This window comes from Pelophylax lessonae, assembly GCF_965119305.1.
Source record: "Pelophylax lessonae genome assembly, chromosome: 12".
NCBI lineage: Eukaryota > Metazoa > Chordata > Amphibia > Anura > Ranidae > Pelophylax > Pelophylax lessonae.
This window is the reverse complement of record NC_138779.1, coordinates 150,487,377-150,513,023: the sequence shown is the minus strand read 5'-3', so window position 1 is coordinate 150,513,023 and position 25,647 is coordinate 150,487,377. Positions and strand designations below refer to the sequence as shown.

The window sequence follows — 25,647 nt, the reverse complement described above, 5'->3', positions numbered from 1 at the left end:
AGGGCACTGGCAGCACATGCGCTCAGGTTTCTTTTGCAGTTGGCTTGGCAGAGAGACACCCATGACCGGATTGGGGTGTAGCATTTCGGTGAGCTGCCAAGCATATAAAAACTGTTTTTTCAGGGAAACAGACTATACAATATGTGCTAGTCTGTCTTCCATAAACTATAATTTTAAAAAAATGGATTTAGTATCAATTTAGGGAGAGGAAACTCAGCCTGTCTTTAGCCTTTCTTTTAGAGCAGACTCACTCTGAGCTTGAATTGCTTGCAACCTGCCATGAGACAATTTATTGATAAACCTGTAAAAGGTAAGAAATATTTTTTTCAAAAAATGCCTTTAGATATGCTGTGTGAAGGGGAACATATAATCTAGTGCAGTTTTTGCAAATTTGACTGCAAAAGTGGAAATATACTTTAAAGCGGACCTTTTTTAAAGTTACAAAAGTGAAGGTCTTGCCGAAGAGTCGGCACCATGTTCCTGTTATCTCTATTAATCTGGAAACTGTCAGGGAGTGCTGTATGAGCATTCAGCGGATTGAACAAAACAAATTGACAGATCGGCATATTAACACAAGCGGTGTTTGTGCGACGTTCTGTCCCTCCCCCCACCAGAACACATTAATCAGCACTGTCAGCCATGGACTTCTAGCGCTAATCGAACGCGGATTGGTTGCTAGTTTTCCAGCTTGCCCATTTGACAGAAGCCAGTTGTAAGACCAGCTTCTGTAGGACAGGCAGCTGTACACACTGGCTGAAAGTCTTGACAGTTCTACAGAACCAACTTTTTTCATCCTGTGTGTACAACACTTAGACTTCTCTGACATGATGGTATCCCAGCTGCTACAGCTCATCTTTGTTATTAGTTGCTAAGGCTATCATTGGATAGTGGGACAGTGGGCATATAAAGATGGGCATACAGTGAAGATTTTTTTAGCCTGCAGTAGGGGTGGAGAAGTCTCTTGCGGTGTCTATTTTATTTTGACAGCTGGCACTGCTGACTGGCAAATTACCCTAACAATGGCTACATCTGATAGGATGCAGCTGATTTTTGGCCTACCATTTTCCACTAGGTTCCTTGTGTTCATTGACAAACACAGCTCCTGATATTCATAACCATTGGGTTATACTGCCCCCTACAGGTGAAGGACACTAGGTAGAAAAGAATTCTGGCTACACCCATGGTCAGTCCCGGGGGTATACTTTCTCTCTCTGCTATAGCCACTCCGTTTTCTTTTTTGCTGCCTAGTCAGAACCTTTTTCCTTTCTGGGATCTTTGGTCCTGGCAAAAATTTTTTAGATAGAAATTTTTTTTCCCCCTTGGATTTTTTTCCTGTGAGATCTACAATCAACTGCTGGGACTAGGCGAGTGGCTGGATAATATAGATCTAATGGTCACCCCAGTCTGGCCAGCGAGGGCGTGCAGACTGCAGCTCGGTGCAAGGTTGACCCGCGACATAGCCCTACTGGACGGGGGCTGGCCTGCCAGTTAAAGGCCTTGCAAGGTCATATACAACCGGGTCTCGGCCGAAGTCGCAGCATTCCTTCTGGCCGAAGTCCTCCCAGTGTCGATGGAGAGGGGTTCTGTCTGGAGTGGTGCCCGCCTGGTTACTGGTAAAGGTAAGCAGCTGTTCCCTGGTAAGGTAAGCAGCTGTTCCCCCTGGGTTTCCCCTTCTTTCCCGCAGGCACACTGTTAACTTCATGTACAAGGGATATAGTTGTTTAATATACTGCCATCTTGTGGTCATTTCGGTTACTGCATCTTTTTCAGTATTCCCTCCTATTCTATGATGTATTTCCCCTTCCTGTCTAGTTTGGTTGGATTTCCCCTTCCTGTGCAGTTTGTGTGGAGGTGAAATAAAAGGACGGAGTACAGAACCACGTCGTGTCTGTGGATTAATTTACATGGTAGCAGAGGATGGTTACCAACTATAGAGTACCGCCTAAGTTTGACGAAGCCAGACCATACGAGTGCTGGAAGAATGAAATTAGTATTTGGAAACTTGTTACGGATCTGGACAAGAAGAAGCAGGCACTCGCGGTTGTGTTGGGGCTTGAGGGGCGAGCCAGAGAGACCGCTTTGGAGATACCTGCGAGCGATCTAAACGAGGACAATGGTATGGAAACTTTGATAGCTAAGCTGGGCTCTGTATTTTTGAGAGAAGAAAAAGACCGGGCTTATGAAGCGTACTCTCATTTCGACTCGATTTCTAAAGACAGCGAGGTGTCCATGACAGACTACATCATAGACTTTGAGCAGAGATACAACCGCATGAAGAGGTACACCATGACCTTGCCTGATGCTGTGTTAGCATTTAAACTACTGGACACGGCTTGTCTTGAAGAAAAGAGTAGGCAACTAGCACTTACAGCGTGCACGGATTTAACATTTGCATCCATGAAGTCAGCGTTAAAACGGATTTTCGGAGGAAAAACCAGTGGAGTGAGCGGAGGCAGTGAGACTCAAGATGCAGCGTTTTTCACGGAGCAGAGACCACCGGGTAAATTCAAACGGAACAGCCAGTCACAGAGCAGACAGTGGCAACCACAGCAAGGTACTAACCCACTCGACAAATATGGTAAGCGATCAAAATGCGCAATTTGTCAGAGCACATACCATTGGGCCAAAGACTGTCCTCATCGGAGAAATGAAGTAAAGCTAGCAGAAGATGAAAATGTTGAGGAATGTAACATTACACTGTTTACAAAAGTTATGACGGACTCTGAGATTTTCCTAACTGAATCACTGGGATCAGCTATCATTGACACAGCATGCACACGTACTGTCTGTGGTGAAAAGTGGCTGGATAGTTACATGAAAGACCTGAGCCAAAGCCAAATAAACAAACTGATGCAAACAGAATCTTCAAGCTGCAGACCTTTCAGATTTGGTGATGGTCAGGTGGTACACTCCAACAGAAAGGTAAAGCTTCCCGCTAAGATCGGACCAACAAAATGTCACATTGAAACGGAAGTTGTTCCTGTTGATATTCCTTTATTGCTGAGCAAAATGGCTCTAAAGAGAGCGGGAACTGTCTTAGACATGGAGAATGACAAAGTTGTCATGTTCAAGCAACCAGTGCCTCTTGAGCTCACTAGTTCGGGACACTACTGTGTTGACATTAGAGATGGTAATACTGAAGTGGACACCAATGTAAGTGAAGTCCTTGTCATCACAGCAGCGATGTCTACAAAAGAGAAGCGTAAAGTCCTTTTGAAGCTTCACAAGCAGTTTGGCCATGCCTCTGCAGACCGGCTGCAAAGGCTTATCCTCAGCTCTGGAAATACTGACAAAGACTGTCCAGTTATTCTGCAAGAGATCATCCGTGACTGTGAGGTATGTCAAAGATACAGCAGGACCAAGCCCAGGCCTGCTGTCGGTTTGCCTTTAGCCTCAGAGTATAATGAGACGGTGGCAATGGACTTACATGAGCTGGAACCTGGCATATGGTACCTCCACATCATCGACCATTTCACACGCTTCAGCGCTGGAAACATTGTGAGAACAAAGAAAGCATCTGAGATCGTCAACTCTTTCATTCACTCGTGGATAAGTGTTCATGGTGCCCCAAAACGGATTTACACTGACAACGGTGGTGAGTTCAACAATGAGGAGATAAGAGAGATGGCAGAAAAATTCAACATCGAGATGAAGACCACAGCGGCATACAGTCCTTGGAGCAACGGGCTGCTGGAGAGACACAACATGACTCTGACTGAGATCCTCCTGAAGGTGAAAAGGGAAAATGGGTGTGGCTGGCAGATTGCTCTAGATTGGGCTCTAATGGCCAAAAACAGTATGATCAATGTGCATGGTTATAGTTCACACCAGCTGGTGTTTGGTCACAATCCTAATCTTCCCTCCGTTTTGGTTAATGAGCTGCCTGCTCTAGAAGGCACTTCTATGAGTACTAGAGTAGGACAGCACCTAGCAGCATTGCATGCTTCCAGAAGAGCATTCACAGAGGTGGAATGCTCAGAAAGAATAAAAAGAGCTTTACGAAAGCAGCTCAGGCCTACAGATGAAAAGTATGAGACAGGAGACAGAGTGTACTACAAACGAGCAGACAGTACAGAGTGGAAAGGTCCAGCTGTAGTTATCGGTCAAGATGGCTCTGTAGTGTTTGTCAGACATGGTGGTATCCTTGTTAGAGCACACCAGTCCAGACTGAATAAAGTTAATGCACAGGATGAGGATACACCTGTACTACCTGATATCACTGAAAATAGTAAAGAAAATGTAATCCACACTGATGGGTCAGAGAATTCAGATGATGAAATGAGTGCCAATAGCGAAGTGCAAATCCCTGAAAACACAGAAACTGACGATAGAGAAGATGTGAGACAAACTAATACTACTAATACAGGGGGTTCCACGGGTGTCCAACTGAGAAAAGGTCAGACAGTGACATTTACAAACAGAGATGATGGTGCTGAACACACTGCCAGAGTCTTAGGCAGAGCAGGGAAAGCAAGAGGGCAATATAGAAACTGGTACAATGTGCAGTATCTTGAACCAAATGGCAGCGAGGGTCAAAAGGAAGCTTTAGACATGTCACAAGTTGACGATCTTCTCACTGGGTGTGAAAACACCGATGATGATGTACTTATCACCAAAGACATTTCTTTTGATGCTGCTAAACAACAAGAGATTGAAAACTGGCAAATTAATAATGTTTACGAAGTAGTCACAGACAAAGGTCAAAAATGTATCTCTACTAGATGGGTCTGTACGTTAAAGGAAACTTCTAGTGGTGTTGTTCCCAAAGCCCGTCTTGTGGCGAGAGGTTTTGAAGAGGCCAATATGCATGAACTACAGAAAGATTCTCCCACATGTGCATCAGAGTCACTCAGGCTGCTGTTAGCTGTTATTTGTCAAAATAAATGGCAAGTGAACTCTATGGATATTAAGTCTGCTTTTTTGCAGGGAATGGAACTCTCAAGAGACATTTACATTCGTCCCCCTCCAGAAGCGAGCGTGGACAATGTGTTGTGGAAACTAAAGAAATGTGTGTATGGACTTGCAGATGCTTCCCTCTACTGGTACAACAAGGTCAAAGAACTCATGCTGAACAGTGGGGGTAAAATGTCACGGGTTGATCCTGCAGTGTTTTATTGGCAGAATGAGCAGTCTGAGGTGACAGGAGTACTGGCATGCCATGTGGATGATTTTTTTTGGGCAGGTTCAGAGCATTTTGTAGCTAATGTCATCCCTGTGCTTAAATCTGCATTTCACGTGGGTCGTGAAGAGTGTGAGAGTTTTTCATATGTGGGGATGAACATTGCTACTGTGGGTGGTGTAGTGCAGGTGCATCAGCACAGTTATATTGAAAACCTACAACCAATTCATTTGCAGGCAACACGTGCTGTACAGAGAGAGGCCCCACTGAATGAGAAAGAAAGAGAACAACTCAGATCCAAAATAGGACAGGTTCTGTGGGTTGCTAAACAAACAAGACCAGATGTTATGTTTGACACATGTAGCCTAGCATCCAACATTAAGAATGCTACTGTTCAGTCCATACATGAAGTGAACAAAGTGATCCGTAAACTTAAGTCAGAGAAGGTAACACTTAAGTTTCAATACTTGGGTAACAGTGAGGATTTGAGTTTGGTAGTATTCAGTGATGCTTCACTGGGCAATCTTCCAGATGGAGGTACACAGGGTGGGGCTCTAATTGCTCTCATGGAAAAATCAGGAAAGTTCTCCCCACTGTTTTGGCAATCTAAAAAAATTAGACGTGTGGTAAGAAGCACACTGGCAGGAGAAACCCTTGCCATGTCAGATGGTATTGACAATGCTATGTTCTTGGCTATGCTCTACTCTGAACTCACTACTGGTAAAGCTGATCTTAATGCTCTTCCTCTTATCTGTGTTACTGATAACCATTCCCTGTTTGACGCTCTTAAGTCTACAAAACAGGTCACAGAGAAGAGACTAAGATTAGAAATAAGCGGTGTCAAAGAGCTCATACATGCTAATAAAATCAAAGAAGTGCGTTGGTCAACAGCCAAGTCACAACTTGCTGACTGTTTGACGAAAAAAGGTGCTTCCTCTCTTATGCTTCTTAAAGCGCTGTATGAGGGTGTATGGAAACTGTAAAATCTGGTCCATTGAGCATATATCTTGGTATTTTTTTGTTTGTTTAAATACACACACTTACTTGAATGCTACTGTGTTCTGAAAATCATTTTTGTGTGACAATGTTTTATGTCAAACTCACCCGTTCTTTTTATCTTAAGAAGAGAGTGAGATTGTTAACTTCATGTACAAGGGATATAGTTGTTTAATATACTGCCATCTTGTGGTCATTTCGGTTACTGCATCTTTTTCAGTATTCCCTCCTATTCTATGATGTATTTCCCCTTCCTGTCTAGTTTGGTTGGATTTCCCCTTCCTGTGCAGTTTGTGTGGAGGTGAAATAAAAGGACGGAGTACAGAACCACGTCGTGTCTGTGGACACCCCTGCCAAGTCCCTCATCCCCCCCATGCAGGGGCTAAGGGGCTAATTGGGTAGTCTGGCCACTTCCCTGGGATGGGGCAGGGAGCTAATTGGCAAAGAGGGCTGGGGGGGGGGGGGGATGGTGCGCCGCCAGGGCCCCCTGTCCTGCCTAGATCTCTCCTTAAGGGCCTGTTCTCCCTACTGGGTCCCTGTAAGCCTTGTAGTGCCGCACGAGGCCGCCATTTTGTTGTAGCCTATGTGTTTCTTTACACGGCCGCCATGTTTGTGTAGTCTGGTGGCCATTTTCTTGTCATTTGCTGTTGGAAATAGCAGCGGCAATGACAGCGGAGCCCTGTGGGTGGCGATTTCGGCAGTGGGAGCCCCTCCTCATCCCCTGGTGCTGACTCCTGGATCATTTTATTTCCTGATTGCCGCACGTGTAGTGCAGATTCTCCTGGTGGCTGCAGGTGCCTGTTTCTGCGGGTGGTGAGTCTGGTGGGTTCCTCACCCTCTCTGCTGAGGATCCCCCTCTCTGAGGCTACAGGGCTTTCCGGGTCCACCCATGCACTGATGTCGGTCCTGGAGTTACTTGTGACCTGGGTGGAGGCGACTTGCGGGCCTGCCTTTCCCCGCCTCATCTATCTCATCAGATCCTGAATCTGATTCAGCTGTCGCGGACGTGGGTCACCCTGCTGGATCTGCAACCACGCGCTTGGAATCCTCTGATAGTGAGGCTGATTCCTCCACGTCTGCGACCGCGCAGGAAGGAGATCGCCAGTTTGGAGCTACCCAGGAGGACCTCATTAAAGGTCTCACAAGGAGGAAGAGTACTTTTCTTCTGCAGGCTACTAAAAGCAAGGAACCTCGTCGTAGATGTGGGCCTTCCTTCTCAGCTCATAAGAAGTTTTTTTGTCCCTCAGGGTCGACTGACAAGTGCTCGAAGCCTTTCAGGGCTTCTTCTGGAGGGTCAAAACGAACCTGGTCTGGCAAGCCAAGATCAGGCTTATCCAGACCCAGGGACAAGACTCCTTCTGCATGAAGGTGCAACCTCACCTGTATTGGGGGTGGGGGAACGTCTTTGCTTGTTTCCAGACCTTCAAACTTACCGGGTGCAAGACAAGTGGGTTCACTAGGTCATTCGGTCCGGCTACAAGTTCGAGTTTTGCTCTTATCCGCCGGGAAGGTTTTTTTCCTTCCATCTTGCGCCTGTCTCCAGAATGGTTACAGGGTCTGTTTAGGGTAGTACAAGACCAGGTCTCAGCTGCAGGTAATTTTCTCCGCTTTCCGGTAGCCCGGGAGGGGAAGGGAGGGTCCCTGTTAAGATTATCTCCTCAATCACTTAGACATCCAACATCGATCATCCAATAAGTACAGGATCCTGGTGAGGTTTGAAGCTCAAACTTTGTTCGTCCTTTGTTCCTGTACCTTACTACCTATTGGTACAAACGCTCTTTATGAATGATTTGGAGGTGAGCGGCCATTTCACTTATTTATGGATACATGCTCACTACTGAGTGATATAGTTTCCTGCACTACCGGCAACTTGTGAAGACACCATCACCGATTCTTTCATGCTAAAATCCTCTCGTTTGAGAGTGCACGAACATTTTATATGCATTTTTGATGAACAAGGACTTTCAAGTGTATTTTTTACTTATTACCTCCTTTTTAGGGTGTCTCAGCACTGCCCTTTCATTACTGTTATTTTACCCACTTATTTTTGGGTTTATTGTGTTTTTATACAGTGCGATTTTATCTCGCTCCCACTATTTTATTGCTACTTTGATGCTGTAGCATTGTTTATATCTAACATTTTGTTTTATGCTTCAATACTCTGATCATAATTTTTACTTGATCATTTTCAGAACAGTGCACCTTTACTCATTGTCACCTCTAACTGCTACATTTACCTTCTAGCTCTTAAGTGACCAGTGTAGTCCCTATTCGGTTCACACTTCTTCAAGTTTATGATCACCGTTTAGCACAGTGCACTTTTCTACCTCACCATCACCTTGCTATTGGCACTTTATTTATCGCTCTCTGCTGAGATTACCATTTATTGCTTAGTTTATATTAGTTTATATCACCCATGTGATTTTTATTATTTGTTGGTATTCTTGTTATTTATGAGATTTAGTTGTGATTGACTAGCGCCAATTTTTTAATATATTTTTATGCTTTTACATATGTGGTGACACTACAGAGAATTGGCTGCCAGTCATTATTTTACATTTATCTTACCCTCCACGCACTACATCCTGTTATATGGTCAGCGCTTAGGTTTCCTTACTCCCTACATCGTACATGGAAGACCTACATTAACGTGGTGTGAGTCTCTTGGGGTTTTTCTTCGCTTCTTCTCGGTGGCTCGGATCTTAATCTTTCTTTCAATGGGGTTTAAACAGAAATTGGCCTTGAGTACCATCAAGGGCCAGGTGTCGGCTTTGGCGGTCTTCTTCCAACGACCTTTGGCCACACACTCCATGGTGCGTACCTTTCTTCAGGGTGTCCGAAATTTGGTTCCTCCAGTGCGGGCTCCGTTGCTGCCTTGGGATTTTATTTGGTGCTTTTAAGCTCTACAGATGCCTCCCTTTGAAAATATTGGGGAGATTCCCCTCCTTACGCTATCCCAGAAGTTGGCCTTTTTAGTGGCTATCCCCTTTGCGCACAGGGTGTCGGAACTGGCGGTTTTATCCTGTTGTTCACCTTAGCTGGTGATTCACATGGATAAGGTGGTTGTCTGTGATTTTCTTTTGAATGAAGACATTGTGTTGCCTTCCCATTGTCCCAGGCCTAAACAACTGAAGGAAATTGCCTTGGATGTGGTCCGGGCAATTAGGGTGTACCTGGCAGCTACGGAGTCTTTCAGGAAGTCAGACTTTTTGTTCTCACAGATGGACCTCGAAAAGGGTTGTCTGCTTCCTTTGCGACCTCTTCCAGATAGATCAGACAGACGGTGGTTCAGGCCTATTCCATCAGGGGTCAGGTTCCTCCTTTCCCTATCAAGGTGCACTCTACTAGTGCCTCCTGGGCTTTGATGCAGGTTTGCAAGTCAGCCACCTGGTCGTCGGTGCACACTTTTATAAAGTTTTATATAGTGGATGTGTTGGTATCTGCGGTTGCTTCTTTTGGCCGCAAAGTTTTGCAGGCTGCTGTTTAAGAGGACCTGATCCTTTTTGAGGGTGTGTTGGTTTTTTCAGATGGGCTTCAGTTTTTTGGTCGAGCTTCTGTTGCCTGGTTGGCTAATGTTTAGCCTTGGGAATTTTTTTGTTGTTTCCATCCCTCATGTTTAACACTGCTTTGGGACATCTCAATGGTTACAAATATCATCAGGAGCTGTGTCCGTCAATGAACAAAAGAGAAAATGGGATTTTTGACTTACCGTAAAATCCATTTCTCTGATGTTCATTGTCTGACACAGCACCCACCCCTCTGTGGAGTTATAATTCTCCTGACACTGCTTGTAACAAAACTGATTGGCTATAGCAGAGAGAAGGAGTATACCCCCTGGGGCTTCCCATGGGTGTAGCCAAAATTATTTTCTGCCTAGTGTCCAACTCCTCTAGGGGGCAGTTTAACCCAATGGTTATGAATATCAGGAACTGTGTCTGTCAATGAACATCAGAGGAATGGATTTTACGGTAAGTAAAAAATCCCATTTTTTTTCTGCCTGCCGTGCTGCAGGATCCTGGGGTGTTGAAAAGAGTCCCCAGGGGTTCCGCGGCAAAATTACACAAAGCCCTGTACAGTCCAACCATGAAAAGGTTACTGTGTTAGGTTTTGTGTACAGTGAGGAGGGAGAGCACATCCTGTTCCCCCTCAAGCCTCTCTCCTCTATGAAGTTATCTGTAATTTTGCCCGGAAAAAACGGTCTAAGCCGCCCGCATCCTCCGACCTGATGATGTCATCAGTTGCCATGGGCAAATTGGGTACAGCTTTCAGTTTTAGCAGGGGGGTTGTGCTAGGAGAGAGGATTTTGGAAGGAGTGATTTGTGCAAGACAGGGAGATTTATTGTGGGGGTGTAGGGGTTGGGGTGGTTTTACATTCTACTGACCACTTAACTCGGTCTTGCAAACTACATTTTAGGGATTTTGCACACCAGGTGCAGTGCAGTAAACCATGTGAAAGTGGGCGGTTTACCACCACTCAAGGCTGTTTTATGAAAGTCGCTAGTACTTCTTCAGATTCAGACCTTAATTGGAGGTCTTTCATAATGAAGGTGAGCTAGAGAGAGGTCGTGAGGAGCAAAAATCATTGGCTGGGGTATTGAGCCAAGCATGTAAGCAAAAGGGTTGTGCAGGGAGTAATCATTGAAAAGCCAAGGTCAGGGCAGATGGCATTCTAGTAATGTCAGGTCAGTGTAGGTGGTCAGATAAAGGGAGTCCAGATGGTGAGAGAGAACAGGCAAGGCCAGTAACGAGGACTATAGGACTAAGCAAGGTATCAGGAGTTAAAATAACCTGGGAGAGAGGAGTTCAGGTACTGGAACTAGGATCCCTTCACAGATAGGATGACAAGAGCAAGGACTGAGCCCAGGTTACAAGATAGCAGAATCCAACCTAGCTAAATGCTATAACAAGCAGCTGCAGCATGGTTAGTAGTACCCATTTAAATAGTGCAAATATTTAGGAGATGTGCCCTTATTTATGCATTTGCATGGGCCTAGCCCATCTAAACAGATTAAAAAGGCAGGTAAACTTGCTCGAAAATGCAGGAAAGCGACTTAAAGTGTTATTAAACCCACGACCCTGCATTCACTGTATCTTGTTTCCCACAGTACACAGAACATGGAGATGCAATTACTTAAGTAAATATAAATTGCTAAATACCTTTTCTTTATCATACATCATGGGACACAGAGCTGGAAATAATGACTATCTGGGTTATACGCTACCTTTAGGTGATTGAACACTGGCAACCAATAGACAGGAAGTTCCTCCCATATAACCCCTCCCATACAGGAAGAACTTCAGTTTTTTTTCGCCAATGTCTTGAAGGTGGTCATCATGGCTGTGAAAGCTCTTTAATCTTAAATGATGTCCCAGTAGGGGGACATTTTAATCAGATCCATTTGGATGGCTAAGCGCTAAGTGGATGGTACCCGAGCCTCGGCTAAGAAGACCCGAGGTTTTGCCTGTAATGTGACCTATCTGGGCGCTGGACCCTGATAAATAGAACCCTGGATATTTATTATCCCAAGGAGTTTGCCAGCAGGGTGCTCTACAGGTCCAAGGATGTGGACCCCTTGAAAAAGGGGGACCTGGTCCTTGAAGGTCTGATTGACAAAGCCCGCCGTGATGGGTGAGTGTTTTGGTCCTGTATAGGACCCTGTGGCGGAACTGGTAAGTCTGTTCCTTTTTCCCTCTTTTTTAAAAAAAAGAAGGAACTGCACATTCTCTCCTGGGCTGTAGTACCTTGTTTTGGCCATTAGATTTTGCTGTTTGGCAGAAATGTATTGTGCCTGTACCTTCGGTGTCTGAACTCTCCGGTCAGCTTGGCTCTGTTTCGCGGTAAATTCCTATGGGCGCGCACGGATGACGTCACAGGTGTGCACGTGGATCGCCTCACTATTCTAAGCGGTGTTGCTTGCTGGATGTGACCGTTTCTCTGCTAAGCTGAGCTGCTGACCAGGACATATGGGACATAGAGCAGGTTTCAGTTTCTGTTTGGGCATGTGAATTTGGAGGCTTGGGCACAGCTGCACGGTAGGAGAAGGGTAGTTGTACTGTGATAGCTGTACAGTTCTGGATCACAGTTTTTTTCTACCTTTTGTGCAACAGGTGGTTACCTTACCCAGAAGTTGTTACCTTACTTCTGGGTCTTACTTTAGAAAAATAAGTGGGCAGGAGGCACTTCAGGGAAAGGGACAAGTGTTCCTGCCTCAGGATTAAATAGTCCTAGTTTGGCTACCGCTGTGCTATCTTCCCCTGAGAGGCCTGAAGCAACTGTCAATCTGAGCCATTACGCTTATTCGGTATTGTTGCTACCGCCAATGCCTCAGTGTCTACCTATGTTACTAAGAATGACCTGGCATCTGCCTTGGCTAGCCTTCAAGGTAAAAATAGCCGGAATGATTGCTTCTGTTTCACAGGGCAGGAGAAAACGGGATACCCCTGTACCTGGGCCCAGCAGGGATGCATCAGAGCTACTAGGCTCTCAAGGTCTTGCAGGGGCTTCTGGTTTAGAGGCAGATTGGGCAGAAGACGTTGAAGAGGTGGCTGTTAATTGTTTGGAAGCGGGGCAGGCTGAAGGTTGTTCCTCTTCTGATTGCTCAGATTCTGAGGAACCATTTTCAGCATCTCACTTTCAGAGGCTACTGATTTAGTCCCTCACCGAAATGATTTGGACAGGGTTTAAATTACATCCTCTGGAAATGTCAGAAGCCTCCTTTTCTTCTTTGGGTTCTTTGCACCCTCAGCAGAATTCCCAGGCTTTTCCTTTACACCCCCTGCTGGAACAGCTGATGTATGAGGATCATCCTGACAGGTTGTTCATGCCTCCAAAGAGATTTTCTTTACTTTTTCCTATGGAGGAGAAATTCACGAGGAAGTGGTGTATGTCTTCGGTAGACACTGCTATTTCTTCTGTGAACAAGAATTTGACCTGTCCGGTTGATAATGCCCAGGTTTTTAAGGATCCTGCAGATAAAAAGTTGGAATCCTTAGTTAAAGCTTCCTTTGCCATCTCTGGCTCTGCTGTTCAATCAGCTATAGCGACTATAAGAGTTTTTCAATCCTGAAGGATCCTTTTTAAAGGGTGATTAGAAGTCTGCCTATTCAGGGGGAGTTTTCTGAAGATTTGGCGGGGTTTCCTCATGCCTTCTGTTTTGTGGTAGATGCCCTTAAGGATTTTATCCAACAGATTTACCGAGTTGCTCTTCTCTCTGTTCATATGCGCAGAGTACTTGGTCGGCAGTTACCTTGTAAGAAACTACTGAGAGCTTTTCCTTTCCATGGGGAACATCTCTTTGGTGAGGATCTGGATAAATACATCCAGAGGATTTCAGGTGGAAGTGCATTGTTGCCGTTTAAATCAGGTTCCAAATCCGCGTTTTGAAGGGGGTGCCCCCACTCGTTCGGGTGGGGGGGAAGGCTCCTACAGTTCTCAGAACCTTGGAAAGGAGTGGTGAAGGACAGGTGGGTCTTGTCCACAGTGGCACGGGGCTACATGATAGAGTTCTGAGAGTTTCCTCATTCTCGGTTTCTGGGTTCAAATGTCCGTTTGCCCAGTAAAAAAGAAGTCCTTGTTTCAGGTCCTGGAACATTTATGGGTGCAGGGCGTGATTGTGGAGGTTCCAACCAACGAAAGGTTCACGGTTGTTTTTATTCAAATCTTTTTACAGTGCCAAAACCAAATGGCGAGGTAAGACCCATTCTAGATCTCAAAGCTCTGAACAAGTATCTGACCATTCGGTCTTTTCGCATAGAATCAATCCGCTCTGTGGTAGCCTCTCTAGGAAGAGGAGATTTTCTGGCTTCCATAGGATATCAAGGATGCTTACCTCCAAATCCCAATTGTCAGGCTTCATCAGAGGTTTTTGCCTTTTGCATTAGGACAGTCCCATTTTCAGTTTGTGGCTCTGCCGTTCAGTCCGGCCACAGATCTCCAGGTGTTTACAAAAGTCTTGGCCTCGTTGTTGGCTCTTCTAAGGTATCAAGGCATCTCAGTAATGGGTTACCTAGACGACCTGCTGATCAAGAATCGATCAGACCAGGTCTGAGACGGGATGTTTCCTGGACCTTCAAGTTCTTAGAAAATCTGGCTTAGGTTGAACTTAGAAAATTCTGCCTTAAGGGCCTGTTCAAATTCTGGAATATTTGGGTCTGATTCTCGATACTGCTCAGTCAAAGATTTTCCTACCATCAAAAAAGGTTCATGCCTTGAAGGGTCTGGTGCGATTGGTAAGAGGGTAAAAAGTTTCCCTCTATTCGGCTGTGCATGAGACTGCTAGGCAAGATGGTTTCTTCATTCGAAGCAGTCCCTTATGCGCAATTCCACTCCAGACTGTTCCAGAACAATATTTTGTCCGCTTGGAATAGAAAACTCTGAGCTCTGGATTCCACTGTTTCTTTCTCCAAGGGTAAGACAGGATCTGACCTGGTGTCTGGTCTTCTGCAACCTAAGCAAGGGGATATCTTTTCTGCCTGTGACCTGGAAGGTAGTAGCCATAGAAGCCAGCCTTGTGTGCTGGAGAGCAGTCCTGGAGGAAAACTCCATTCAGAAAGCTGGTCTCAGATAGAAAATGTTTTACCTATCAACATCTTGGAGGTCGGGGCAGCCCGTTTGGCGCTTGTTTGTTGGATGACCAGAATGCGGGGGTGTGCTGTCGGGATTCAGTCTGACAACGCGACTCTGGCGGCTTATATCAACCATCAGGGGGAAACCAGAAGCCAATCAGAAGAAGGTGAACCACATCCTGTCTTGGGCAGAGTCATGTTCCATGTTGTTAGCGGTTTTCATACCAGGGGAGGACAACTGTCGGGCAGACTTTCTAAGTCGCCAGCAGTGGTTTCCAGGGGAGTGTCTCTGCATCCCGAGGTCTTTCAACTGATTTGCCAACGTTGGTGTACTCCCGACATAGATCTAATGGCGCCCAGGTTCAAAAACAAGTTTGACAGGTTTGTTTCCAGAACCAGGGATCCGATCGCGATCAGGGTGGATGCCATAGTGATTCCTTGGTTTCAGTTCAACCTGATCTATGTGTTCCCTCCAGTCCAGCTTTTGCCACATCTGTTGAGCAGAATTCAGGTGGAGGAGAAGCCGGTGATCCTAGTGGCTCCGGCTTAGCCCAGGAGACCTTGGTTCGCAGAAATTGTAAAATGATCAGTGGAGGAGCCATGGTTGCTTCCACGTCATCCAGACCTGCTCTCCCAAGGTCACATATTCCACCCTACTTTATGGTCGCAGAATTTGACGGTTCAATTATTGAGATCAGAATCTTAAGAGATCGTGGGGTCTGGCTACGTTGATAAATGCCAGAAAACCTGTCTCTAGGAGAATCTATTATAGGGTCTGGAGATCCTACATTTCTTGGTGTAAATCCAAGAGATGGCATCCTCTTAAGTATGTTATTGGAAGAATTCTTTCTTTTCTTTAAATAGGAGTGACCTGAAGCTGACATTAGGACCATTAAGGGGCAAATCTCCGCCTTGTCTATTTTCTTTCAGAAACCATTAACAACACACTCCTTGGTGTGGGCTTTTTTGCAAGGTTTCATTCGCACTGTTCTGCCAGTCAAGCCAACCCTATGTCCTTGGGACTTAAATCTTGTGGTGTTTCTGCTACAAAAGCAACCCTTTGAGCCTATCGGGCATATTCCCTTGGATCTCTTGATAAGGAAATTTGGTCTTTTTGGTTGCCATAACCTCAACCAGAAGGGTTGTCCGAATTGTCCGCTCTTTCCCTTAAAGAGCCAATTTTGATCCTTCATCAGGACAGGGTGGTTTCATCTAGCCTTTTTTGTCTAAGGTAGTTTCCGGTCTTCATCTAAACCAAGATATTGTTCTACCTTCCTTTTTTCCGAGTCCTCAGACTACGAAGGAGAAATTGTTGCATTCTCTTCATGTCGTACGAGCAGTCAAAGTCGATTTTAAAAATGTCAGCACTAATTCGTAGTACCGATGCTTTCTTTATCCTGCCAGAAGGGCCTACCTAAGGAAGGCCAAGCGGCAGCTAGTTCCACTATTTCCAAGTGGATTCATCAAATCATTGCTCATGAAAATGGCTTAAAGGGTAAAGATCCCCCGTTTAGGTTAAAAGCTCACTCTACCAGGAGGGTAAGTGCTTCATGGGCAGTGCATCATCAAGTGTCTATGGCTCAGATTTGCAAAGCTGCTACCTGGTCTTCAGTTCATACATTAACAAAATTTTACCAAGTTGATGTAAGAGCCTGAGAAGGGACTCAACTTGGAAGTAGCGTACTTCAGGCAGCAGTATAAGCTCTTTCTTGCCCAGGGGCAATTTTGGGGTTACTGTGTCCCCTCCCCTCATGGGCATTGCTTTAGGACATCCCAGATAGCTACCAAATTAAGACAGTACCAAATTAACATCCCACGGAGGTAACTGGGATCGTCTCGGAGGAGCCATATGGGGAACCCCTTGAATAAAAGTGTGAAACATAGCATGCATAGCTAAAGGGCGTTGGAAAAACACAGCCAAAGCTGACACTTGGCCTTTTATAGTAGCCAAGGCCAACCGCTGTTCAACCCCTCTTTGGAGAAAGGTCAAAATCATAGCCACTGAATGGCGAGAATGCACCTTCAACGATTTATGATTTCCACATACGATGATAGATCTTCCTGGAGGTAGATTTTCTAGCCTTCAACAGTGTAGGAATCAGACCCCTGTTCTTCAATACCTGGCTTTCAAAAGCCACGCCGTTAAAGCCAGTGACTGTAAAGCAGGATGGAAGATCGGCCCTTGAGACAGCAGATCTTCCCTGAGAGGAAGTCTCAAAGGAGCATCGGCGACCAGCCTTACCAGATCTGTGTACCAAAACCGGCGAGGCCAGTCTGGGGCCACCAGAATGACCGGAATACCTGCCACTTCTATTCTGCGCAGGAGTTTCAGTGGTGGGAACGCTAGATCAGCCGTGGTGGTTAGGTGCGTGCTGTGGCTTAAGACCAAGCCTCTAAGAAAGCTCTCATTGATCTGCCCTTTCAAGGTGATTGCCTGTTTGGGGCTACCCTGGCTGACCTCGTTAAGGGTATCACGAGGAGGAAGAGTACCTTCCTGTCATAGTCTAGGAAAGGGAAGGAGCCTCATGGCAGATTGGGGCCCTCCTTCTTAGCACATGCTTCTGGGGCAGAGAATAATGGAAATAGATCTTTCAAATCTTCCCCGGGAGGTTCCAAACATCCTTGGTCTGGTAAGCTGGTAAGCCTAGAGGTAGCTTCTCCAGACCCGCAGACAAGACCCCTTCAGCATTATTGGGGTTGGGGAACATCCTTGCTGGTTTCCGGCTTCGTGGAACTCCTTCATGAGCTTTAAGAGGATCCACAAAATGATTATTTTGGGGGTACCCAGAACGTGGGACAAAGCTTTTCAGGTTTTTTAGGTCCTGAGTCTCCTTGAGCGGATTTAATTCTTGCAAAGGTTCAGGCGATGTCCGAACTACCTAGGTTCCCCCCTATCCCTGTCCAGGGAATTGATTTACATAGGTCCGATTCTAATTCTGACCAGGGTAGTCCTTCCTCTGGTGGTATTTACCTTTAAGACCGTTCTGTTTCATAGTCCTACATGCAGCTCCTTTAGCAGGTTCAGCTCCATGGGAGGATACCGCGGTTCGTGGCGAGATCATGGGTTCCCCTGGCAAACTCTGCAGCCGTCCAAGGGCTACAGGAAGCCCAGTATTATCCTCGGCTCAGGCTTCTTCCGCAATCAGTCTTGTGGCCATAAGTGTCCCTTGGGGGCTTCCTCTCAGAGAAGACCAGTTGTCCCAAGGGCTGATCTACCATCCTACCTTACAGTAATTAGTTTTAATGGCTTAGCTATTGAAAGCCAGGTTCTGAGGGATAGAGGTCTGTCTGAATCCGTGATCCCTGCTATGGGGAAGGCAAGGAAGTGGTCTTCCAGCAAGATGTACCATCATACGTGGAAAGCGTACATTTCTTGGTGTGAGTCGATTGGCGCTCATCCTCGATCCTTTTCTGTGGCTCAGGTTTTAACCTTTCTATACTCCAAAAAAGATAAGTGCTAGACAGCACCCCCCTCCTGCGCTCAGAACCTGGTCCTCAGGCTGCCTCAATCCCGGAACTCGTGCTAGTACTTGGCATCCATTATGGCTAGGCTTTGCTGCCCCTTACGACCAGGGCTGTCGACCAGACACTGTAAATACAAAACAAAGAAAGGGCGCACCAGCCTAGCACATTATCCTCAGCGAGTTTATTAGATAAAAATTAAAATCAGCTACTCACAATCGTGAAATTCAGGCACATCAATTCCATAAGACCGCCTCATAGCAGAGGACCAACATCTTTACTGGAAAAAACAGTAAAGATGTTGGTCCTCTGCTATGAGGCGGTCTTATGGAATTGATGTGCCTGAATTTCACGATTGTTTGTGAGTAGCTGATTTTAATTTTTATCTAATAAACTCGCTGAGGATAATGCGCTAGGCTGGTGCGCCCTTTCTTTGTTTTGTATTTAACCTTTCTATAACAGGGCGTTGAATAGAAGTTGGCCTTGAGTACCATCAAGGGACAGAAGTTTGCCCTGGTAATCTTCTTTCAGTGATCCCTAGCCACGCACCCTTTAATTTGTACCTTCAATAGAGGGGTTCGACATGTGGCTCCACCTGTACGGTCTCTTTTGCCACCATGTGATATAAACTTAGTACTTTCAGTTCTCCAGAAACCTCTATTTGAGAACATTTAGGAGATTCCCTTGCCTATGTTTTTCCAGAAGGTGACATTCTTGGTGGCTCTTACCTCGGCCCGCAGGGTAGCGGAATTGACGGCAATATGCTGTTGCAGTCCCTATTTAGAGGTCCATAGGGATAAAGTGGTTCTACGTCCCTGTCCATCATTCCTGCCCAAAGTTGTCTCTGACTTCCATTTGAATAAGGACATTGTGTTGCCTTCCTTGTGTCCCAAGCTGGCTCATCCCAAGGAATTTGCTTTGCATACCTTGGATGTGGTTTGTACGATTCGGGTGTATCTGGCAGCCACTGAGTCCTTTCGGAGCTCAAACTCTCTTTATGTGGTTACGAATGGGCCAAGAAAAGGGCTGGCTGCTTCTTCGGCTACCATCTCCAGATGGATCAGACAGACGGTTACTCAGGGCTATTCCATTAAAGGTCAGGTTTCACCTTTCCCTGTCACGGTGCATTCTACTCGGGCGCTGAGTACTTCTTGGGCCTTCCGTCATCAGACATCAATATCGCAAGTTTGCAAGGTGGCCACTTGGTCGTTCGTGCATACCTTCACAAAATTCTATTTTGGCATCTGCGGATGCTTCTTTTGGCCGCAACGTTTTTTATACTGCTGTTTAAGAGGGGCGGTTCTCTCTTGAGGGGTGTTTTTCTTTAAACTTTTATTTTTCAGATGGGCTCCTGTGACCCAGTAAAGCTCCTGTGTCCTGGTAAGGGGGTTTAAGTTTAGCCTTGGGTTTTTTCCCCACCCCTCATTTTCCTTTTGGCACTGCTTTTGGACTTGCCAGTAGTTATGATTTATGGAGCACTGTGTCCGTCGATGAACGAAAGAGAAAATTAGATTTTTGTACTTACCGTAAAATCGATTTCCCTGAGTTTGACGGACACAGCACCCATCCCTCTATTCTGATACTTCAAATACTGCTACTAAACTTATTACCTAGAGCAGAGAGGGGGGTTATATATACCAAGCTGAGGACGGCCCATGGGCATAGCCAGGTGTTTTTCTGCCTAGTCCTACTCCTGAAGGAGGCAATATAACCCAGAAGTTATGATTTATGGAGCGCTGTGTCTGTCGATGATGAACTTTACAGTGAGTACATAAATTCCATTATTTCTTTCTAATGAAATCCTTTCCTAATTTTATTTCAAAGCATATCATACGAATTGTTACAGATTGCATACTTACATTGTTGGTGAGGTTGAAAAAAAGACACCAGTCCATCCAGTTCAACCATTGATGTGTATGCTTGTGTTTGTCATTTTTTACACACAGGAACAGTCCCTGTTGCAGCCTCCAACCCTTCAGCTTCTAAATGGCATGGGGCCTCTTGGGCGTAGAGCATCTGATGGAGGAGCGAACATCCAGTTACATGCACAACAACTCCTGAAGAGGCCACGTGGACCATCCCCACTTGTCACAATGACAACTGTGAGTGTTTGATTGTTGCTTTCTCTCTGTTAGGTACATGAAAAGTAAAAAAATGCATACAGATAACTAAATAAACAACTTATGTGCTGGTATTGCCTGGAAGTTAGATCACTGCCATGTTTAATGTACCTCTGTCAGTCGCATCTATGATTTATTTAAACATAATCATATATTTGTTTAAAGTGCACAAGTCAGATACAGCAATGTAGCTTTCTGAAGTTCTGGTGTCTGCCATGTTCTGAAAAGTTGATGCAGCATTATTATACAGTATATCTATTCTACAAGTCCATTTTTTTTTTTTTTTAAATAATCAGCTAAGCATATTACTTCCATTTCCATGTATTTACATTTCGGCCCATATATATTTGAACACAGGCAAGGTTTTCGTTCTTTCAGGTATTTACCAAAACATATTTAAGCTATAGTTAAAGGCTGAAAGTGCACACTCTCGGGTTAAATTTGAGGGCATGTACATCCAAATCGGAGAAAGGGTTTAGGAATTAATAGCCACCCCCGCCCCCCCTATTTTCAGGGGACCAAAAGTAATTGGACAATTGAATCAAAAGCTGTTTCATGGGTGGGTGTGGGCTACTCCTTTATTTCTTCATCGGATAACCACTTAAGGACCAACCCTATTTCTGACACATGTTCACAAGTTAAAATCAGTATTTTTTGCTAGAAAATTACTTAGAACTCCCAAACGTTATATATTTTTAGCAAGGACTCTGGAGAATAAAATGGGGCAGTCATTGCAATATTTTATGTCACACGGTATTTGCGCAGCGGTCTTTCAAACCCAATTTTTTTTGGGAGAAAATACACTTCACTGATTTAAAAAAAAAAAAAAAAAACAGTAAATTTAGCCCAATTTGTTTGTATATTGTGAAAGATGATGTCACGCTGACTACATATCTAACATGTTACGGTTTAAAATTGCGCACACACGTGGAGTGCCGACAAACTACGGTACTTACAAATCTCCATCGGCGACGCTTTAAAAATTTTTAATGGGTACCAGTTTTAGAGTTACAGAGGAAGTCTTTTGCTAGAATTATTGCTCTTGCTCTGACCATCGCAGTGATAACTCACATATGTGATTTGAACACTGTTTAGATTTGTGGGCACGACCACAAATTACGTATGCATTTTCTTTGGTGCGCAAGCACACAGGGCGGAGGCGCTTTAAAATTTTGTTTATTTTTTCCTATTTTTTTTTTCCATTGTTCCTTTATAGAAAAAAAATTATAACAAATCGGACCACTTTTATTGCTTTCACAAGGAATGTACACATCCCTTGTGACAGTAATAGGCAGTGACAGGTACTCTTTATGGAGGGATCTGGGGTCTAAATGACCCCAAATCCATCCTTTGCACTTCAGCATTCAGCATGCCAAAATCAGCATTTTTGAATAGTCATTTTTTTTTTAAAATCGGTGCCCTTGGCAATCGAGTGAACTGGAAGTGATGTCGCGTCCAGGTTACTTCATCGGAGGTAACCGCTGGCTCTAAAAAAAACTGTACCAGGGGGATGCCTTATCACGGTACAACCACTTATTCAAGCCGACATACAGGTACGTCGGTTTGCCGAAAGTGGTTAAGCAGGTAAAAGGTCTGGAGTTGATTTTAAGTGTGGTATTTGCATTTGGAATACATTTCTGTGAACCTACATCATGTGTTGAAAGGAGCTGTCCATGCAAGTGAAGTAGGCCATTGTAAGGCTTCAAAAACTAAACAAATCCATCAGAGAGATAGTAGCAACATTAGGAGTGGCCAAAATAACAGTTTAGTACATTCTGAGGAAAGAAGAATGCGCTGGTGAGCTCAGTAACATAAAAAGGCCTGGATGCCCACAAAAGACACCAGTGGTAGATGATCGCCAAATGGTAAAAAAAAACCCATTCACAACATCCAGACAAGTGAAGGACACTGCATGAGGTGGGCGTATCATTGTCAAAGTCTACAATCAAGAGAAGACCTCACAAGAGCAGATACAGAGGTCTTTTTTTTTTTTTTACCTGTGAGATGTACAATCAACTGGCAGGCTGGATAGCTAGTTCAGGTGGTCCCCCCACAATCTGGCCAGTGAGCGCCTGCAGACCAGAGCTCCGCGCTGGGTCGGCCGCGACATAGCCCTGGCCTGCGAGTTAAATGCCTCGCAAGGTCGCATACGACCGGGTCTCCATCTGTTGAGTTATAATTCTCCTGACACTCCTTGTAACAAAACTGAGTGACTATAGCAGGGAGGAGGAGTATACCCCCTGGGATTGCCCATGGGTGTAGCCTGAAGTTTTTTCTGCTTTGTGTCCTCCTCCTGTAAGGGGCAGAAATAACACAGTTGTCAAGAATGACAGGAGCTGTGTCCCTCAATGAACTTCAGAGAAATGGATTTTACGGTAAGTCAAAAATCCTTTTTTTTTTTTTTCACATTAATTATTTTTGTTTTGCTTTGTGTCATAGGCAGTACCTGCGGTTACCCCAGTTGATGAAGAGAGCTCAGATGGAGAGCCTGACCAGGAAGCTGTGCAAAGGTAACCACTACTTCCATCCCATATGATTTTTTATGTCTACTTTACAAAAATCTACATCAATATAAGCATAAACGCGGTTATGTAATCCTTAGCTGCTGTGCCCAATGGGTTGTCCACAAAAAAAACATACTCCTACACCCAGCATATCCAGCACTGTCTGATGCAAACTAGTGATCGAACCGATATCGGTTTTTCGTTACCGATAACGATATTTCCCCGATCGCATATCGGTATCAGCCAATATTGGCCGATATTTTCACACATGTAAAATTTTGCCAAAAAAAAACAAATCTCTTACAAACATGTTAATCTTTATTTATTAACATTTTCAACATTAAGTGCTCGTTCTTCACACCTTAACCGCATAAAAACTGATAGGAAAATTTCAATTGCAAGGACATTTGCATTTCACATCATCTGATTGTGCATTAATGCACAATCAAAGTGCTGCAGTAGTGGACTCACTCACTGCAATATTTGTAATTCTCTACTGCAGTGCAGTCAGTGCAAAACTGCTAGAAAATAAGCTAGGTAACAACAACAGCTACACAATAAATACACATACACACTTCACAACTGCTATAAAAAGAGCAAGGCAACAGCTACACATGTCACAGTGGATTGGACTGGAGTCAGTGGAGGACTATCTGCACTGCAACTACTGCAGCCAGTGGCAGTGCAATACTGGTAGAAAAAAATCAAGGCAACAGCTACACAGTGGATTGGACTGTATTCAGTGACTACCGCTGCAGTAGGGTACACACTCACTGCAGTAATTTGAAATCACTACTGCACTACTATTATTGCAGCAGTGAGTGGCATTCTACTGCAGCAGTAGTCCACTGGCACTGACTTCAATCCACTGTCTTCTATGTCTATTTTGTTTTCTAGCGCTACAGTCAGTGCAAAGAAATAGATATACACAAGCTAGACAGTGGATTGGACAGACTCAAGACTGAAGAGGATCACCACTTCTTCTGTCAGCTACTGGTTCCTTCAAATAGAGATGAAGTTCATCATCCAGGCTCATTATTGCCGATTCTGATGAATCCTCTGCATGAGGCCCCAATAAAACGCTGAACATTGCATCTATTTGACCACAATGAATTTTCTCTTCTGTCTGCTGTCTTTTGGGACATTTTTCTCCTGCATCCTGCTCTTCCACATCAGAAACCTTCTCTTCTTGTCCTTGACTTCTCTTTTAGTCAGGAGGAACCTCCTGCACCTTCTGTTGAATATCTTCTGTCAGCCATTGCTTTGCCTTGGCCAATACATCATCAGAAGAGAAAGGATGGTTCTTGTATTGAGGATCCAAAAGACATGCAAGCACAACAGTTTTATTCTCCTTATGCTTCTCAAACCTTTTGGTGAGGCTGTCCCTCATGGCCTGCCTTCATGCTTTGATGCCACGTGTGTTGGGTCCTTCATTCTGTTAAAGAAGCATCTTCAGGACTCTCACACATGGGATCACAGAGGAAACAGATGAGTCGTAATGACTCACCTCCAGTGTCACTTCCTCAATGGGTACAAGCGTCTCTATAATGTTAGCTACTATGTGCCACTGATCTGCAGTAGGGCAAGAATGTCCTCCAAGTCCATATACACCAGAATGTATGAGAGCTCGCTCCTGCTCCAGCATCCTTTGTAACATGTGTAGCACTGAGTTCCATCGTTTTGGAACAGCCTGTATCAAGTTGTTTTTGGGTTGGCCAAGGGCTTCCTGAATGCACCTCAGCCGCTGCTTGGCAAGAACAGAATGGTGGAAATGGCCGTCCAGCAAAGCTTTCTGGTTTGACAGACCATCATTTACCACCAGTTGGAGGGTGTGTGCCATGCAACTGAGGTCCGACACTTCAGCAAGTCTCATACCTTTAACCATGTTCGCTCCACTGTTTCGCAGCTCAAGCATCACTCGGTCTTTGCTGATTCCCCATTCTTCTTGCATGCCTAGAAACTTTTCTTTAATGTACTCCCCAGTGTGGGATCCTTGAATCACTTTTGTATTCAACACCAAATGCCTTCTTGTCCATCCACTGTCAATGAAGTGGCATGTAAGACTCATTCGTGATTTTGTTTGTCCTGACCAGCAGTCATTCGTGAATGAGAGTGAGTTGCCAGCATTCTCTGGTTGCAGCATAGTCTTAACTTTGTCAATAACCTCTTGGTGAATCTTTTGCAGCATTTCAGTTTGATAAAACTGGTCACTTTTCAGTGTGTACCTTGAGTCAACTATGGACATCAACCACTTAAATCCAGAGTCAGACACTATTGTAAATGGCTGGTTATCAGTCACCATCATCTCTGATTACTCTGTCCAGCAGTTGTGATCTTCCATCAGATTTTAACCACCTGTTTTTTTTCTGAAACATATCTGTTATTGTTGCCTGGGATAGTGATGATTCACCTTGTGATTAACTTAGTTTTTTTCTGTGCTGCATTATACAATTCAAGATGAACTCTTAGATGGGCCAAAGATTAGACATATTTTAGTTTTTTTTTTAGTTATTGATCCCATGCTCACATTGTTTTTGCAAGTGTTGCACAGTGCTGCTGATTTTCCAGGAGATATAGAAAATAAATAGTCCCAGACCACACTTTTAATTTTTCTATCTCCGTCCATCTCCATTGAAACAAGAAAGAGTCACACACTAATATAGGCTTACACAAAATGGCTGGCTGGCACCCTGTGGTGGGTGGCTGGCTGGCTGGCACCCTGTGGTGGGTGGCTGGCTGCCTGGCACCCTGTGGTGGATGGGTGGGTGGGTGGCTGGCTGGCACCCTGTGGTGGCTGGCTTGCTGCCACCCTGTGTGGGTGGCTGTCTGGCTGGCACCCTGTGGTGGCTGGCATCCTGTGGTGGGTGTCTGGCTGGCACCC

The 25,647-nt window shown here is 44.9% G+C and overlaps 1 protein-coding gene across 2 annotated transcripts in view; it reads left to right on the top strand.

Moving 5' to 3' along the window:
• The window catches only part of SIK3 (SIK family kinase 3), a 390,005-nt gene that overhangs the window by 252,531 nt on the left and 111,827 nt on the right, over window positions 1–25,647 (top strand). For both annotated transcript variants that reach the window (XM_082274215.1, XM_082274214.1), the window contains exons 13-14: window positions 20,089–20,244; window positions 22,702–22,772. In XM_082274215.1, the coding sequence (XP_082130341.1) occupies window positions 20,089–20,244; window positions 22,702–22,772 (227 nt within the window). The remainder of the gene's footprint in view (window positions 1–20,088; window positions 20,245–22,701; window positions 22,773–25,647) is intronic.